Raw genomic sequence first — 19,432 nt, 5'->3', positions numbered from 1 at the left:
TCTCTCTCATGCCTTTTAAAAGTATATTGGGTCAAACATTATGGAACCTTATTTTCTTCAAATGTAGTAAAATTATCAAAACCTACTTGGGCTTGATGATTTTATTACAACAATTTTTTGCTTTCTTTGACTTGAGTGTCACTTTCTCTTGGCCAACTTAGGTTTTGTTTATCTCCATCACCTTTTGTCAGGTGCATATAAATCAATCTAAGCCATATGTGCAATTTTTTTCTAAGGCCAAAAGTTGCTTTTAGTTTAACTATTGTTAGTTGCCTACTTTATTTTTTTACTTATTGATATTCTTAGATTTGATTTTCTGAAATTTCTCATAGAACTTGGTTTTGAACATATCATTTGATATTGAAACAATAAATATTCTATACAGGTTTCTATCCATTCACGAAATTTTTTTCTTATCCTTAGCATATCCTTTGATAGTGAATGGCTATAAATATATTAACGTCTCTTTCTCTTCCTAATATAAAATTACACGTGCATATATATACATATATATATATATACACGATAGGTAACAATACACCATCACAGGCTGCCTTTGTGTGTGTGTGTGTGGTTTAAAGCTTGGAGTTGGTAGTGGCATTGGCTTTGGCTTCAGCTTCCATAGATTCTCTCTCTTTGTTTTCTCTTGGTTTGATTACTTAGATTCTGGTTTGTAACACCTTTAAAATAGGCTAGGCCACACTGCCTGAAATTTCTTGGACTTCCTAAACTGGTAGGTCTTCAATTCTGCATTACAAATTACCTGCAACAGATGAGTATCAACCATTTTCCTACCTTTTTTTTCTTTTGGGCAGGGAGGTGGGGCTGGGGTGGACAGGGTGATTGAAACAAAGAGCATTACAGTGATATGCTTTTGGAATTTTAAATAAGTTAAATGTAAAATCAAATAATCCTCATTGTTCTCAAGTTAAATTAATAGTTTTAATGGTTGTCTATATTATTTTAAATGTTTTTATTATTACTGTTGTAGTAATTCCGTAAAATAAAAAATATATATATTTTCCCCACAGATGTGGCTTAATCCACAGCTCAAAAGAAGAGAAACATAATATCTGTTTCTACTTCTAAATTTCCATGAAAAACTGCAAAAAATAAGTAATATAAATATCTCCAGGTATATTGCTTACAGAGCTAGGAGCTGCGTTCCTGAGCCAAGGACAGCAGAGAATAGAGATTTGTATTTTGGGAATCGGAAGACATCGCCATGAATGTACTTCCATCCAGTCTCCTCTTGGTCGTCCAGCGACTCTTCATCATGAGAATATCTGTCGGCAAGAAAAGTAAAAAAATAAATCAACTGCAAAACAAATGGGATCGTCCTGCCTAGGTGGAACTCAGAAAGACAAATAAAGAAATAAAATGAAGAATGTCAGTATTCTTACTTGATGAAGTCATTCTTGAGAACCCGCATAAGAATAGTAGCAAGAAAACCAGTAAGCAGGAGGACGGTCACACAAGAATTTATTATTGAGAACCAGTGGATTTCCAAGTGTTGCGGCATTGATGATGATTTTGAGTACTTCTCCATCCTCTTCTCGAAAGGAATGTCAGTTTCTTTCCACTCAATCGAATAGGAAAACTCCACCTCAACTTCCTTATCCTCTGTGATGTCCACAGCCAAGTTCGGGTCAGTCTGAACATTAATCTCAATGACACGGTCACCGTTATAAAGAACCTCAAAGTGGATGTGCTTAAAGAGCAAGTACTTGTACTCGTTCTCATTTATCTTGTTTCCCCTTTCAACTTTCCCCAAAAATCCCCAGAAAGGCAGGTCATCATAATACATTTGGAAGTAGTAGTCTTTCAGCACAGCAGTCCTCAGCTGTGCAACTTCCTCTTTTGACAACTTTTTCCGACAGAGGGTTTCGGACTGTTTGTCTAACCGAAAGTTCAATTCATAAGGTGAGTCCACCAAGCGATCGCCATTCAATACTTCTCCGAGATCTTCCTTTTTATCCTTCACATTTTCTGAGGTTATTAAACACCCAAAAGATCAAACTAGTGAAATAGGAACATAAATGCAAACTTGATGTTATTTTCAAGGTAAGAGATTATTCCTAGTTATATGCAAACCTGGCGCACAGAATGGCAGGTCATAGAACCGATACGTCTCACTGCAAAAGCAAAAGAGAAAAAGAAAAAGAGTGAATACAAAATAAAGACTTATGAGCAGAACCATAGATCACTAAGTTGGAATTAAATCACCAAAAATGCCACTAAAAAGAGGATACCAAACCAGCTCAACAAGATAAAGCGTCTTAACATTTTAACAAACATAGAATTCCCCATCCAGTACCTAAAATCATGCACCTTTCCCAACCATAAAGAGAATGGAAATGCAGATTCATCAACTAATTCTAATTGTAATGTAACATTCATTCTCTGAGAAAGAAAGGTAACAGTCCCACATATAGACCAATGTCCAAAAACCCAACCAAAAAAAAAAAACTGTAAGAAATTTATGGAAAAAGGGAAAAGAGCGGATCAATAACACAGGTAAACATCTCTGCTTATAGAACTAAAAGGTAAACTCTAATTCACAGACCTGGGATTGTGAAAAGGACCCACTTTGTTTGCATAAAGAGGGACGAGCTCTCTCTCCTTGTATCTGTGATCCGCCCCATCTGCTTCGACTTTCAAACCAGAAACCAGTAAAAGAACCAAAAAAATAGCTCCCCCCATTTCCATCATCAAGCCCATACCTTCCAACAACGACTGTACTTTTTCTTGTTCTTCAGGAGATAATAAAACAAAACCAGAATAAATACTCCAACGAAGAAGGGATTTTAATAAAATAAACCCTAAATTACAGCAAGATTGAACAATGCAGGTAGCAGATCTGCGAGATTGAATATTAAGAAGCTCCTCAATATATAGGCGTCCTCATGCTGAGATCATTTAGATAAATAAATAAAATGAAACAAAATGAATATCAACCGCAAATGCTCCCAAACTTTTTTTCTATAGAAGGATTTGATTTTTCTGATGTCGGAGGAAAAAATTATCTTCTTCCGTTTGAAGAGAGACCCAAATGAAACGATTTTGAGGGAACTTCGAACTTGGCAGAAGTCAGTAGATTGACAGAGAGAGAGAGAGAGACAGCGCGCGCTGAGAGGAACCAGACGTGGTTCTGTTATCTCCGCGAAACATAAGCTGGAGAGAGCGTGTAATACTTAATCGCAGCACATAAGCTGGAGGGAGCGTGTAATACTTTATCGCAGCGGTTTATACGTATGCTTTGTTTCCACTATCACAATTTGTACTGCGAAAGGTTTCATGGATGGGCTTGTCCTATGATACCAATGGGCGGACCGGACCATCTCGTTGTGCCATGATAGATGATGTTATAGTTTCAAACAATAATTCATATTAAAAAAACAAAAAACAAGAATAATTCATCCACCAGATAAGAAAATAAATTACAAGATAAATAAGTTTCAAATTTATTTTACATAGCTTGAACTTTTCCAAATCTATTAGATAAAAAAATAAATTACAAAATAAATAGGTTTCAAATTTATTTTACATAACTTGAATTTTGAAAATATTTACTCAATCCCATAAATTAGTTATTGTTTATATTGATTAAGAAAAAAATAAAAGTAATCTTTCTAAAATATCTTTACCTCAATTCTTTTATTTTTATTCAATTCATTTTTAATTGCATGTAGGACCTACTTCCTCCTCCCCTCTCCTCTCCCACCTCTTCTCCTTCCTTCTTCACAAAGGCCGCACCCTCCCTCCTGCCATCAGGATACAGTTCCTCTATAGTTCTTTCATAGTGCAATTAGTTGCAATGCTAGGTGCAACTCATGACAACTGTCTAAGGCCACTTGGTAGGTAAGGATGAGGAGAGAGAAATGCTCTGCAAAAGAGGGACATCTAGTTCTAGTTTTGACCCAAAACCACCCAGATCCATCCGAAGTACGTCCTGATCTCCGGCTCTACAAGAAGATTTCTTCTCGGACTGCAAGTGCATTCTGATCTGCAGTGGTTCCAGATTTGCAGGTTCTCTCTCTCTCTCTCTCTCTCTCTCTCTCTCTCTCTCTCTCGGGGTCTTGAAGAAAAGAAGAATCTCTGCTTCAACGTTTCTGCAGGGATGACTGGACGGGAGTCATGGGACTGGATCTTAGATATTGAGTTCCTCTTCGGTATTTTATGTGGTTGTTAAGCTCGTGCTTTTCATGCTTTTCTTTCAGTGAATTCATCTTGGCCCCATCCAACACCAAGGTTTGGGATTCTAGGGGGGTCGTCCAATTTGGTTGTGGAAATGACCAGAGAGGAATATAAGAGGGCTGAGCAATCTCTGTCAATGTCGTCGTTGCCATCATTATGAATGTGAAGTAGGTCATTGAAGGAGAGACTTGTTAAAGGATTTTCAATGAAATTGAAATACAATCAGAAAACTTCGTCAAATGGTGGAGATCTGATCGGAGCTGAACTTGAAGTTTGGGTTGACGGCAGTGGCGAGGGCACCCATCTCTTCGCGATTGAGGCCTCTGTCACCGTTGGTGTCAAATCTGTCAAAAGATTGAACGGACTTTTGTCTGTTCTTGTCATCACCGTCTTGGACGTCGATCTCTTTGATGAAGCAATTAGAGATTTAGAGTTTGTCTGTGCTGATGAGAGAGAGAGAGAGAGAGAGAGAAAGGAGGAATTTGGATTGGATTGTGAGGGAATAGAGACATGTTTCAGCATTTCAAAAAAAAAAAGCAAGGGTTTTTGATCAGGGATGATAGATCACGAGGGATAGAGGATTTGGATGGCTTTGTGAGAGAGCCAGATCCGCCAAGATGCATACGCTTTCTCTCTCTCTCGATCTTAGTCGTCCACATTAGCATTTTCACCTCAATTCTTTAAGGGTCTTGGGGTTGCAGGTTGGGGTGGAGTTGCAGGAGGGAGGGTTCAGCCTTTGTGGAGGGAGAAGTGGCGGAAGAGGAGAGGGGAGTTGGAAGTAGGTCCATACGCCATTAAAAATGAATTGAATAAGAATAAAAGAATTGAGGTTGGGGTATTTTAGGAAAGTTACTTTTATTTCTTTCTTGTAGTGCATGAGTAATTACTAATTCTAGGGATTGAGTAAATATTTTCTAAGTTGAAACTAGTCAATGTAAAATAAATTTGAAACCTATTTGTCTCGTAATTTATTTTCTTATCTAGTGGATCTAGGTAATTTTTCCTTCAAATAATTGGATATCTAGTTAATAGTTTTCATATCATAATCATTCCTTTGACCTTTTTTTTTTTTTGGTAGAATTTCCTAGGTTACTTTTATGTAATAATTAGGGGATTTTTTTAACTAAGACTATCAATGGCATGTGTTCCTCTTTTGTGAATTTTCTAAGCATATTCTTACTGCTACACCAATAAGATTTTAATCTGAATTTATTTTTCCTATTTAGTAGTTTGATTAGTAACCTCTCTATGAGTAAGATAGATAGGCTGCAATTCATTTATGTTTTGGTTATCTCATTCTATTTCATATGGCTAAGCAAGAACACCTTGATTTATGTTATGGAAAAATTGTCTAACCTTTAGGACATACCATGACGGGATCGAGCAAGCAATGGGCCTAGAATGTGCGCCTTGGCAAGCAACCTAGGCCCACCAAGGTCGTCCACCCAGTCTGAAGCAAGTGCCTGGACCAAAAGTGGACCGGCCAACTAACTCTACCAAAGGGAATTTAACAGCTGAATGGCTAATCAAGCACCAATATAGTGAGGGCTTTCCAACCGCGGAAACCCCACTGTATTAGTTCCTTGATTGAACAGCAAGTCCAGAGTACTCACTAGCTGGACAACAATCGCAAAACCCGTCACTCAGAACAAATAGCTCAGCAGTCAAACCTTTCGACTTAGACTGCTCTGCCTAAGATTCCAATGGGTCATCCTCACCGAGATATGCCCAAAAGGGCTTACCAAGCATAACACGTGTGCCACAAGATACGGGCTAATCCTAGTCCGTGAAGGACTCTCAACAGAATATCAAATCTTCCCTAGAAGGAAAGATATCTCACTGTATCCCCAGGGATATGGCCAATACGAGGAGTTCCCATAATTGCAACATATTCTATGTTCACTTTTCTATTATAACTTTTACTTTGTTCAAACTCCTACCAGCATTAGGAAGATACCAAAGTGGGACTCTCACTCAATGGCCACCACCTTCAGCTATAAATACCCAAGTAAACCTCTTCCAGAGGACCGATCTTTTTTCCATTCTTATTGGAATTATCTATTTGCAAAGAGGTCTAACTTTGGCATCGGAGAGTACCTCGCTAGATCAATCCGGCACTCACTTTCTTGTGTTTGTTCCTTTATGCAGGATGTGAAGACAGCCTAGGATGATTTTTTGCCATAACAAATTGGCGCCGACCGTGGGAAACTTTTATTCGAGCCATCTATTCAAATATCATGAATATGCATGATGGATGTCCCGCACATCTTCTCCCCGCCTCACAAGGGGAACCAAGGGACCAAGTGAGTGGCCAGCAAGTTGACAGTAAGTTTCCAGGGTGGGAGCCTTGCCCCCACCTTCTCTAGTTGATTGTGTCAGAGTGTCTGTCAACCCCCAACAAGCCACATGCGCAACCTTTGGGTGTCGTTCGCCCCTAGCATATGGAATCAAGGTGGGAGACGTCTGGGACAATCTCGCTTGCAAAGAGGGGAATCTATGGAGGAACTAATACAAGTACCATTGTTCAAGAAGGAGCTAGACATAACGGTGCAGCTGGAGCCCTATTGAACCAAGGACAAGTCCAGGAGATACTCCACTTCCTAGGACCGTTTGTGCCTGGATAGGGTGTAATACCCTGCTTCTTAAACCCGGTCTGATTAAGCGGTTGAACCGGTTTAACCATGCAGGAACCGAGTCGGAGGAAATTAGAGCGGGTTCCTTATGGGCTATGATGGCACGGGTGACCTTAAACACCGGTTGGCCCGACAAGTCCGAGCCAGTGCCAGAAGAGACGGGAGTGCCCAAGCCGTGTACATGCACCTACCATAAGGCTATGTACGGATAAAGCAGGTATTGTAGTCGTATTTTAAGGTATATACGTATGTTACATCGTATGCCGGGAGTGGGGTTCGCGCCGAGGCCCGAACCCGGTCAAAATCCCAAGTTTTGGCCCTCAGGTGGGTAGGACAGGTGGGTGCACCCACCCACCTGAGTGACCCATCCATGTGCACTATTCACTTAATTAGGAATTATATATATAGCTTTATGTTTTCTTTTCTTTCCATTTATGTCACCCGTACGTTGGTGAGAATAGTAAAGAGGAGAGAGAAAAGAAAGGGAAGAGAAGGAAGAGGAAGAAAAGAGGGATTTCAGCGGCGCCGAAGCTTGATCTTCCCATTCCGGCGCCGGGAGAGTGATCTTCAACTCTAGATCTACAATTAGAGGTAAGCAAAGTTGGGTTTTGTGAACATTCACCATACCCAAGCTTTAAACCCTTGATTCGAGAATGGTTTCTTGAGATCTTGTAGATCCCCTTTGAAATGATGAATCTAAGGTTTAATAGATGATTTATGTGTTGATCTTGAAGGATTTGAAGAGACATTGACAAGGTGGAAGAAGCATTGTGAGTTTGAAGTGATTTGGAGGAGTTAGAGCACGGCGCTGACTGCTCGTGCGAGAGCTGTGCTACGGGACAACAATTCTGAGGCCGAGCTGAGCTCCACCTTTGAGGCCGTGCTGAGCTCCACTTCTGAGGCCGAGCTGAGCTCTTCTATGTGATGCCGAGCTGGGCACGACCCTTGATGCCGAGTTGAGCTCCAGCCTTGATATCGAGCCGAGCTGTGTACTCTGATTGTTTTGATGATTTCCTGTATATACTTGATATATGAATTGTACTTTTATTGTGTAATTATCATGCCTTCGGGCCCGCATGTATATAATTATTGTATCACAATTCGGGTATCAAGTATATGGGATTTATTCACAGGTAAAACTTAGTCTTCCGCTGATCTGATAAACTTATATTAGTTGTGCGTATGCTGGAGTGGAATACAGTATCTGATGATCCTGGCAGGTTTGGGTTAACCGGTGTTAACTCGGTCACCGCTCCTGTTCAATGTGAACGGGGTGTGACATAGGGCAAGGTGAAATTTCTCATAGTGGCAATTGACTACTTTACGAAGTGGATTAAAGCTCGTCCTCTAGCTCGAATCACTAAAGAAAACATTAAAAATTTTGTTTAGGATGACACAATTTATAGATTCGGCATACCAAAGATCCTCCTGACAGACAAAGGAAGACAATTTGACAACTTAACTTTCAAAGAGTTTTGCAAGGGGTACCATATCGATTTTTGTAACACATCTGTATGATACCCCAGGTAGAATGGCTAAGCCGAGGTATCTAACTAAACTATGCTGGATGGACTAAAGAAAAGGCTCGAGCTCGAACAAAAGAAGTGGCAACCGAGCTACTCAGTGTTATAGGCTTATCGAATAATATTTTGAACCCCAATGGGCAAAACATCGTTTAAATTGGCATACAACACATAAGTTCTCGCCCCAATCAAGGTCCTAATGGGGTCTCATAGGTCTCTCAACATCAATGAAAACACTAATGAGGAAGGGTCGCAAGCCAACCTAGAGTTCTTAGACAAAGTCCGAGAAGCTGCCGCCATGAGAAATGAGGTGTACAGGAGGAGGACCGAATGACTTTACAACTCGAAGGTCAGAAGGAGAGTATTCCAAGACAGTGACTTGGTCCTCCGAAGGAATGAAATTTTTTATCCATGCAAGATAGGCAAATTAAGCGCTAACTGGGAGGGCCTATATGTAGTCTTTGAAGTCGCATGCTCGATGACATACCCCTTGCAGACTCTAGAGAGTGAAGACATCCCAAGAGTCTGAATTCAAAAACCTCGGGAGAACTATCAATAAAACTACCATGGATCAACCGAACAAATCACTAATTTATTGTAATTTATTAGTTTCCATTTTTTTACAAAGTCTAATCTATGTTTAGTCTACCTTTTGTAAAGTTTAGTTCTTGTAGATCATATCTAAAGACCAACATTGGGTTGCCAACACAAAGCCCAATCCACACCGATCGACAACGCTCCAAAGCCCAATTCCTGGATTGGCCAATAAGCCTGGTTTGTACTGATCGACAAAATCCAGGAAAAAAAGCCAACTCCAAGTTGACATACAAGCCCGAACTGCATTGTTCAGACAAAACATAAGTTCAACCTAGGGTTGGCCACCCATGGTTGGCAATACAAAGCACGATCCCTACCGATCAGCATGTCAAGAAAACATAATACAGTACAAAATCAAGCAATAAAGACTTCCATTCAAAGAGAGAAAGCCAAAAAGGCTACCTTACAAAGATAATTTAAAAAAAAAATACACAGGACTGCTCAAGTCTCGCCCAACTCACAGTCATCGTTATCGCTCGATAGCTCCACAGTCTGGTTGTCTACTCCCTTGGCCTCTTTCTGAGCCACCTCCCCCTCGGCTACCTGCTGGGTTGCTTTTCAAGCCACCTCTTCCTCTTCAATTTCCTTCTTGGTCTGACAGTGTACAGGCTTGAAGGACTTGAAGTTGAATGGCAGCTGCTCGACAAGAACGAAGTCTTGGCAATTGTGAGCTCCCATAAATGTAAGCATTGACGTGAAAAGTCACAACCTAATCCTCAAAGTCCTTCGAGGCCTTATAACACTTCAGCAGTAGACATCCCCTCCTGAGAGACTTTGAGCTCTTCTTTCAATTGGGCCACCTTCTGTTCGGCTTCCACCTTTAAGAATTGTTCGTTTTGCGAGGAGACCTTCTCCTCATTGAGTTGAGTCTGAAGGGAACCCAAGTCAACCTCAAAGGTCTTGAGCCAGTCCTGCAAGACCTTCTTCTCCCCCTCCCAACTGGACTTGTCAACCTTGTGAGCCTCTAGAGTCGAGGTAACCTTAGCCTCGAGAATGGCCATACTTTCCCAAGCGTTCAGAAGGGAAACTTAAACCACCTCAGCCTAGATCTTCATCCTAGCTAGTTGCTCAGTGAGGGAGGCGATCTCCTCTTCCTTGGTCACAACAAAGGCCTACCATGTGCCCACCTATTCGGTTAGCTTGTCCACTCGATTGTAGGCCTCCAAAGCGTAGGATGCGACCTATGTGAGAAAGATGTTAAACATTCGAAAAGACAAATAGCAAACAAGTCACTGGAAATAAAAACTCACCTGGGCAAGCGTCGTTCTCCCCTGATGGCTGAGCACCTCTATTGACATCTCCTCAAGGAGCGACAATCCAACTAGAGAGGATTCAAGCCTTCTGACCCCAAGTGGTAAGTGACCCGATACCTCCCCACCCGAGTCCCGACAAGTACCAAAATTGTCGAAAGAACATGGTTATAACTAAGGGCAACCCCCTAGGGAATGACCAAGTGGGGATAACAGGTAGTCAAGACAAATCACTACCTTGACCACTGAAAACAAGGCCACTGGTAGCACCTGGGCTAAATCCGGTGGCCTATTGTGCTGTCAAATGGGTTCTGATGCCCGTGGGTCCCACCACCCACATCGTGGCCAGTGTCGTATGACCTCACATACTCTCCTACACCTCTCCCTATGACTTGTACACCCTATGAGTCTAAGGAGATGGGCCCACGTGTCCTGAATGATGAATAAATCTACTTGGATCGGATAAGGATCAGCCAAACAGGCCCTAAGCATTTCGCTTACTATAAATATGAGAAATGAGTTCATTTCTCATTTCTCACTTGTCTAAAAACGTGGAGGGGAGAGAAAAGAGGAGAGAAAGGAAGAGAAGGAAGGAGAAGGGAGGAGCTTGACCTAGCTCTCGGCTTCACATCCCGCTGTCGGAATGTTGTCGGGGGTAGGTGCTACTTCCCTTACCACTTTCTTTCTTCATTTTGAGCTACTGTAGTTGAGCAAGGGAGTTAATTACTGGGTTAGAGGGGAAAGTCTCGACCCCGGAACCTCCCGAAAGTTGGGTGAGCCTGTATTTCACTCTCCCATGTGATTGTCGAGCTCAAACCAAGCAGGGTGAGCTCTGGCAACACTTGTGACCAAATGAGTAGCTAGGATTTCAACCGTTCGGTTGTTGTATCTCCCAAATGGCTCAGCAGAATCGAAACTTCTTTGGCTTAAAATGTAGGAAGACCCTCTATAAACCCCATGGAACAAAACCCGATAATCGGGCCCGAGTCGAAAATCCCCAAATCCTTGGGCTCATTTATGAGAATCCACCGGAAACAGCCTAGGCAGGATCCAGTGGCATATTTTTTGTGAAGTTCAGCCTCTTAGGAGCTCTCTACCAAGGGCACTGGAAACACCACTGATATTTTTGGTGGATTTTCCATATTTCCTGTGGCATATTTTTGGTGACCTTGTTGTCATTACCCAAATTTGACAGAACTTGTGTCCTTTGGGGGTAACCATTGTGGGTCCCCTCTGATCTTTTTGACACCCTTTAACACCCACTTACCCTTATAGATAGGACAAAGACAAGTACTTATAATGAGATCGAAAGTGAGTGAACACTAATTGATACACTTGGAACCTGAACAAACCAAGTAGAACCAAAGTGAGGGATGGTTGAATTTTGTTTATGGAGTGTTTAATATTTTAGAATTTCTCACATATTCTAAGAATTTATAAATGCTTATTAAATTGTTCAAATGATTATATTGACAATTGCGACATGTTATTAATGTTGATTCATTATGTTATGAAATGTGGAAATTGGATACGAGATGTATGTTGAGATGTGAGATGTGAGATGTGAGATGTGTGATGGAATCTGGTGTGGTCAAGGTGGTTCCAGTACTGTGATCACCATATGGATATTGCATTAATGTATTGTGTATGTGCATTATAATTAGATATAGTCGTGGATTGCACTTTGTTGCCGATGGTAATTATGCTATTATGCACTCCTGGACTATACTTGGAAATTGATGCGTTTTGTGGCCGATGGTAATTCCAATATCGCATAGTCCATACTCAAACTTCTTGTATGCTAGATAGGCTTAGAAATGGATACGATGTAGTCAATGGGTGATTTCAGTATCGTATTCCATACTAACTATATCATTATGCAAGGCCTGTAGTATATTGTGCTTAGGCAACATTCCCTATGCTACATCCCCTTACCAACAAGGGGTAGGTGTTGGATAACCTAGTGGTGGTATGTTTGATGAACCTTTCCAGAATGCCACACTCGTGGTATGATGCGATTGTTACCGAAGGCGAGAATTAGTCCGATGTAGTCGATGGTGATTCCGGTGTCGTGACTGCTAGGAGAGGTTATTAGGGGTTTGCTGAGTGACCAATGGTTGCATTCTAGGACCAGCAGGGTCCTAATCATGACTAGGGTTTGTATCGTTGGGTGATCGATGTGCGAGTTTTGGGACCAGGGATAAACCTAATGTGTCGTAGTAGAATGAACCTGACTTAGTTGTATGTTAGGTGGTTTAATAATTAGATGGATTGCATCATTCACATCATGGACTATGTGTTTAATTCTGCACTCATGACATTGTGTATGTGATTGCTTGTGCATGAACCCTATCCCTCACTGAGCTAGTTGGAAGGTCAGCCCAGGTATATGTTGCTTTTTAGATGATGATGTAGGTATCGTAATACTATTGGGGTGCGACTCTACTCCCTCCGGACCTGAGTACGGAGTGACCTGCTGGTGGATGCCAAAGGCTGGGGAGCACGACCTGGATTGTTGATATTTGTGCCTATTCGGCACCTAAGAGGCTCAATTGCCCCTTTTTGATATTTTGATACCAAATTGTTAAATGGATATTCTTTTGGATTATGGTATGTAAGTAATGAATAGTTGTAAATGGCAACACTGTTAATGGTATATACTATAACTAGATGTCAATCCATCTCACTTATATTTCGCTTTATTATATACTCTGATCCCACGGTAATTGTTCTTGTGGTTCGTGTTGTATGGTTGTGAATGTTAAGGTACTGCTATCAAAGATTTTGGTAGAGATGTAAGATGGGTATGCATTTTACTCATACCATTGGTATCCCATAATAGGGATTGGGTTGTGACAAAGCACTTATGAGATACAGGTTTGAGGACATGGTTGCATGTGCCCTCATTGTTGGTATAGGTGATCGATCTTCCTACTAGGATGCTTTGAGTGATGCACAACGTGATAAATGGATGACAGCTATGATGGAGGAAATGGAGTATCTACAGAAGAACAAGACTTGGAAGGTTCTGGAAAAATCCAAGGGAAGAAAAATCATTGGGTTGTAAATGGGTCTTTCGTAAGAAAGTGGTAGCATCTGAGAAGGATCATGAAATGTATAAAGCTAGACTTGTAGCCATGGAAGGAGGGGGTAGACTATAATGAAATATTCTCTCCAGTGGTGAAGCACACTTTGATCAGGGTACTACTCGCTTTGGTGGCCATATATGATCTGGAGCTTGAACAACTTGATGTGAAAACGGTGTTTCTTTATGGTGACTTGAAGGAATATATTTACATGGAGCAGCATAAAGGTTTTAAGGTGCAAGGGAAGGAAGATCATATTTGCCTACTTAAGAGGTCACTTTATGGTTTTAAGCAATCTCCTAGGCAGTGGTACAAGCGCTTTAATTTCCATATGATGAAGATTAGCTACATAAAAAGTGAGTATGATAGTTATGTTTATTATAAAGTGTCAAGTGATAATTCCACTATTTTGTTGATGCTTTATGTTGATGACATGCTCATTGTTGCAAAAAATAAGCATGGTATAGTCTCTTTGAGTTTTTGTTGAGTGTTGAATTTGAGATGAAGGATCTTGGTGCTAGTAAGAAGATCTTTCTTAGAGATAGAAATGCAGGTAAACTTTGGGTAACTCAGAAGATGTATGTTGAAAAGGTGCTAGAGCGTTTCAATATGGAAAAGGCTAAGCCAGTTAGCACTCCATTAGCTAAACACTTCAAGTTATCTGAAAGGCAATGCCCTACAACACATGAAGAGGTGGAGCAGATGTCTCAGGTCCTCTATGTTAGTGCAGTTGGGAGTCTCATATATGCTACAAGCAAACCGTATTTGTCACATGCAGTTAGTGTTGTTAGTAGATACATGAGTAATCCAAGGAAAGAGCATTAGAATGCAATTAAGTGGATCTTCAGATATTTGAGTAAGACTAAAAATACAGGTGTTATGTTTAGTGGTAAGGGAAGTTCCATAGAATTGGTGTGTTATGTTGATTCTGACTATGTTGATGATTTAGACAGGAGGAGGTCTACTACAGGATATGTATTTATATTAGCTAGTGGAACTATATCATGGAGGGCGATGCTTCAGTCTACAGGTGCATTGTCCACTACAGAGGCAGAGTATATGGTGGTAGTTGAGGCTGCCAAAGAAGGAGTGTGGTTGGTTAGATTGGTTTGTGAGTTGTTGTTGGAGCAAGAAGGTACAATGTTCTATTGTGATAGTCAAAGTGCCATACATCTTGCAAAGAATTAGGTGTTTCATGCAAGAACAAAGCATATTGATGTGAGGTTTCACAAGATCAGAGAGCTCATGTCAAAAGGAAGTATTCACTTGAAAAAAATTCATAAAAACTACAATCCTACAAATATGCTTACCAAGCCAGTCACTATAGAGAAGTTTGAGTCCTATTTAGACTTGGTTAATATTATTCATTGTTGAAGATGTGGGACACACCAAATAAGTGCAGGTTTGTACCTCTGATGAGGTAAGGGATGAAGACGTCTACAGATTATCTTTAAAGGAGGCATAACAGAATTCAAGCCATGGTGGAGATTGTTGATATACAATGTCTTGTATTCCGTCGCAATTTAATCCAAGGAGTATTGGTGCAGGCACCCCGACAAAACATAACGACGGTTTTGTGTTTAAAGGCAGTTTTGTACTTTTCAGATTAGGGTTTTTCACATATATTTGTAACAAGGTTTACTTTCTCTATAAGCAATTCTGAGAGGTGTGAGGATGAGCGTTGTAACCCTATTCTCCATTGATAGTGAAGCAGAATCTCATTTAACCGAGAACGTAGGTAATCTTGCCGAACCTCGCAAACCTGTGTGCGTTGTTTGTTCTTATTTTTTCATTACCTTCCGCATTGCTTTTAGGGTTTCATTTCTACAAGCCCCCCCCCCCTTTTTTTTAAAGATTGTCAAATATAAGGATGCATGGACTTCCATGAAAATATATTTAAATGTGTTGTAACAAGAGATCGCTTGGCTTCCTATAAATAGAAGAACAAACACAAGAGAGTGAGCACTGGGCTGACCTGGCGGGAGGATTCTACGATGCCTAAGTAAGACTCTACATACAATAATTCTAGTAAGAATGGAAAAATATTCGATCCCTATGAATAGGCTTACCTGGGTATTTATATATGCATAGTGGCGGCAACGATGAGTCCCAATTAGGCCAGTCTTTTAATTCTGATAGGAGTCCGAGTATAATAGGAGTTATACTTGGAGTGTACGTGGATCGTAGGTATCTCAGTTATAGGAACCTTATATATCCCGCGTGATGAGAGGGATCTTGTCACACCCCACCCACACAAAGCCGTGTCGGTGATCGAGTTAACACTGGTTAACTCACAAACCTGCTAGGATCAACAATGCAGTGACTACAATATAGCATAAATCTACTATTCTAAGATAAGACATGTATTTTCAGTGGAAGACCTGTTCATAATTATACTTGTAATTATTTCCCAAGTACTTGATATCCAAATTGAGTTATAAAAGTTACATACATTTGGGCCCGAAGGCATGATATATATACAAAAATACAACAATTTAAGCATCAAGTAACAAAAGGGAGTACATCAAAAACAATAAAAAAGAATCATTCAGGAGTCATAGCTGCCATGCAGCACATCGCACGTGCAATTGATACCGTGTCTGAACTCATTAGGGACCCACTAATCCTCAGATGAAAACTCCACAGTGGGGCTCGGCTCCTGATCGCCAGGTGCATAACCTGCAAAATCACCTAAAAAGAGTTGTGCATGTGGGATGAGCTCACTAGCCCATTAAGTGAAAAGGAAGACCACATAAGGCAAACCACACAAACAATCACCAAACAAATGCGCCTATATGAAATTCATTTTAACCCTATTAGCCTAACAACATTACTAGGTCATAGGTTTTATGCTACTCACAACCACAGTGCGCGTATGCCCCGGGTATGAGCCGCGAACCCCATCCTGCGATACGCCCATAGGGTTATCGAAGAAGGCCCACCATTGGTACCAAAATTTAAAATGCAAGCTCACTCCCGATAAATTTAAATAATAGAAAGTAAATGGGTGACTCCACCCGAAATAAAAGCAGTACGATCATCCCTCTGAATATATCACTGGGGTTACTGACTGTCTTAGTGATCAGCCTTGCTTACTTCTAACCATTGCAAGAGTTTGACAATCGCAACCCGATGCTTCCCCCCAATGATCCCCCAACATAAATCCCTGTTGAGAAGGGTCGTAACACAAGGGTAAATCATATCCTAGCCACATGCTTCTACTTAAGCATAGTATGATTACATAATGGCGTTGCGTCCCATACCACGTGCCACCATACCTCGTTTCCAAACCGTCTATGGCATCTAAAATCTAGCATAGATATCATGTCCAATGAAATTTCTCCATCACATACATCAAGACATAATGAACATTCCATCATAACACAAAGCATAGTATATAATATAAATGCACATTCAAACGTGTGATATGGCATATGTGATGTCTATTCTACACACAAGTGACATGATGACATCGCTAGACTAACATATGTTAAATAATATATAACATTCTGAAATTAAATCAGAGTCCACTCCCCAATTACTTATATGTGTATACAGTGCTTGTACCTAGTACGAAAAAAATCTGATGTGTAGGTATGTGTATATTGAGTGCAACCTATCATAAATATAATGATTTATCATTTCACTATGTTAGGTTCAAAATCATCATGTTTGAACATTAAAATCGGGTTTAAAATCATAAATGGGGGTTATCCATCAAATTTGGACCAATTCTGAAAATTTTTGAAAAGACAGGTGGGGTAAAAATACCCCCAGTCTTTAAATGAAATTTTTTCAATATCATTCCTGACTTTTCTCCAGCTTAGGGAACTTATTTGGGGATGATTTGGTGACTCAAATCACTTGTTTAAGGTCCAATAACGTACCCTTAACCTAGATCTAAGATCAAATCAAAAGAAAAGGAAGATTCTTATCTCTTTTTTAAAAACACCAATGAAACCCCAAATTTCACTTCTTTTGCTCAAGAACCTCCAAATACTCTATATCTTCACCAACACTCCTTTTAAATCCTTCAAAATCATTAGACCTTAGATTTGATCATCCAAATAGGATTAGTAAGATCCAAGTGAGTTCTTTCCCAAAAATAAAAAAGAGGGTCTAAGGATAGGATTTTCCTAAGAATCTTTGGAATGTGTGCAATACCTACCTCAAATCAAAGACATCGGTGAGCTGATCATTAATCTAGGCTCGAAATATTAAGATCCAGCTCCGGTGAAGCTCTACGGTCAACTTCTCCTTCTTGTTCTTTCTTCTCCTTCCTCTTTTCCTTTCTTCTTCTTTCTCTCTCTATTCTTTACTCTCCCACCGACCAACTAACATTAATGAGAGAAAAAAGAATTAATATCTCCCCTCCTTTTATACCTGAGCCCCCAAAATATATTCTAAATCTCAGGTGGGCTATCTCAAGTGGGCTAAATCTCAGGTGGACTATCTCAGGTGGGTATATCCCAGGTGGGCTATCTCAGGTGGGTATGTCTCAGGTGGGCTAAATCTCAGGTGAGTATATCTCAGGTTGGTTAAATCTCAAGTGGGTATATCTCAGGTGGGTTAAATCTCAGGTAGGATAAATCTCAGGTGGGTTCAATGGGAATAAACTCCTATATAACATTAGATTACGATGGCACCCACAAATACTAGTAGGTACTTTTACTTTTGTACATGACCTCGTGGTGCGTGCAAGTGCAAAGCTTGGGTGCACGTATTACACTAGTACCCGCTTGATTGTGTAAGGCCAACCCAAGTTCAAGGTCACCCTTGCTACCATATTCCATATGGTACCTATGTCGATTTTCTCTGATTCAGCCCTTATATGATCAAACCAAGTCAATGCGGTTAATTAGATTGAGTTTAGAAAGTAGGGCATTACAGATCTCCTTCCTTCTTGGGAAGATTAGGAGTCCCTGTAAGTGATCTATTCTGATTAGGATAGATCCACTCCTTTCTTGGAGGTTACATATTGATTAGGAGTGAGTTTCCTTATAGTGAACAAGTTTCCTCTATCCTAGGATTAACTGAGTGACGATGGTCGAGAGGCAGTGGTTCAGTAGCTCAGTCACCGAGTTACTTTTGCCAAGTGCCTAGTGGCTAGCCGCTCTTCTACCTGCCAGTCCCATAGATGTAGCTATAGCTCGATAGCTCGGTTGTGGCCCGTCCACCCAGATGTGGCTTAGATAATGGATTGTTGACCCACTTGTGGGGACATACCTTAGTCGCTCTGTGGTAGGCCTACCAATATGGACATAGGTTAGTCGTATCAAACATGATCTAGGCAGTGGTTGCAACACGAGGATGTGGCTCGGTCGCTCGGCTACCTCTCCACGAGCGTAGATATAGATCATCTATTAGATAGCCTGAATCCTTCCCGATTAGATTATTTGGTTCTGAGACTGACTGGTCCCAGGCCTACTTAGATCAATTAGGTCCACATATTGCACCAATATTGATGAGTACTTTTTGCCATAACAAAATGCATTTAATTATAAAAATTGACAGATGGCCAATTCAGACACTCTCCAATAATCTACGATTATAATTGCCAAGTCACACCTTTCAAAGTGGATTGGATTATAAAACTTTTCCCTTTTTGTAATCTTCACTCTATAACCTACGGAAGAGGGATAGTCACACCGCATGTGTGCAATAAGCTAGTGAGTGACATCAATAGGGATGCAGGATGGGGTATCATACAGAAGGATAAGGGTCTTTTAAAGGGAAGAAGAGAAATAGATACAATGGACACTAGTTTACGGTATACCGACTTTGTGCCTAAGAAAAAGATTCTCTCAAACACCAATGATCCACCAATGAGTCATCCAAGGGCTGGAATGTTGGGATGCGCATCCAACTCCTTTCGGCCACTGGATGATCATTGGAGAGGAGCCGGATAAGTTTGCCCAATGCATAACCTTTCCACAAAACGTTATTACAGAAAAAAAAAAAAAAAAAAACTCCTTGAGGAATCATAATTATAAGAACTCTACAATCTAATAATCCTATAGTCATCTAAAGGAACGCACAAAAGTACATTTTATCAGTTATCATGGTAGACAACAGGATTAATTATCTTTACCCGAATATCTATATATATATATATATATATATTTCCCGTTCTCTATTTAGTTTTT

The 19,432-nt window shown here is 40.5% G+C and overlaps 1 protein-coding gene and 1 long non-coding RNA gene across 2 annotated transcripts in view; one reads left to right on the top strand and one right to left on the bottom strand.

Annotated features, from left to right (window-relative positions):
- Positions 1–3,255, bottom strand: part of LOC122079811 (transmembrane 9 superfamily member 2-like) — a 38,578-nt gene extending 35,323 nt beyond the window's left edge. The window contains exons 1-4 of the mRNA XM_042646541.1: positions 2,567–3,255; positions 2,095–2,135; positions 1,404–1,989; positions 1,149–1,286 (exon numbers count right to left, since the gene is read on the bottom strand). Coding sequence (XP_042502475.1) covers positions 1,149–1,286; positions 1,404–1,989; positions 2,095–2,135; positions 2,567–2,721 — 920 coding nt within the window. The 5' untranslated portion in view covers positions 2,722–3,255. The remainder of the gene's footprint in view (positions 1–1,148; positions 1,287–1,403; positions 1,990–2,094; positions 2,136–2,566) is intronic.
- Positions 3,256–3,692: 437 nt separating this feature from the next.
- LOC122079024 lies at positions 3,693–5,148 on the top strand. The gene is made up of 2 exons (XR_006140254.1): positions 3,693–4,029; positions 4,221–5,148. It is a non-coding gene; the product is annotated as an uncharacterized LOC122079024 (long non-coding RNA).
- The last annotated feature ends 14,284 nt before the right edge of the window (positions 5,149–19,432 follow it).

This window comes from Macadamia integrifolia, chromosome 5 (genome assembly GCF_013358625.1).
Source record: "Macadamia integrifolia cultivar HAES 741 chromosome 5, SCU_Mint_v3, whole genome shotgun sequence".
NCBI classification, from domain to species: domain Eukaryota; kingdom Viridiplantae; phylum Streptophyta; class Magnoliopsida; order Proteales; family Proteaceae; genus Macadamia; species Macadamia integrifolia.
This window is presented reverse-complemented; position numbering and strand designations above follow the sequence as displayed.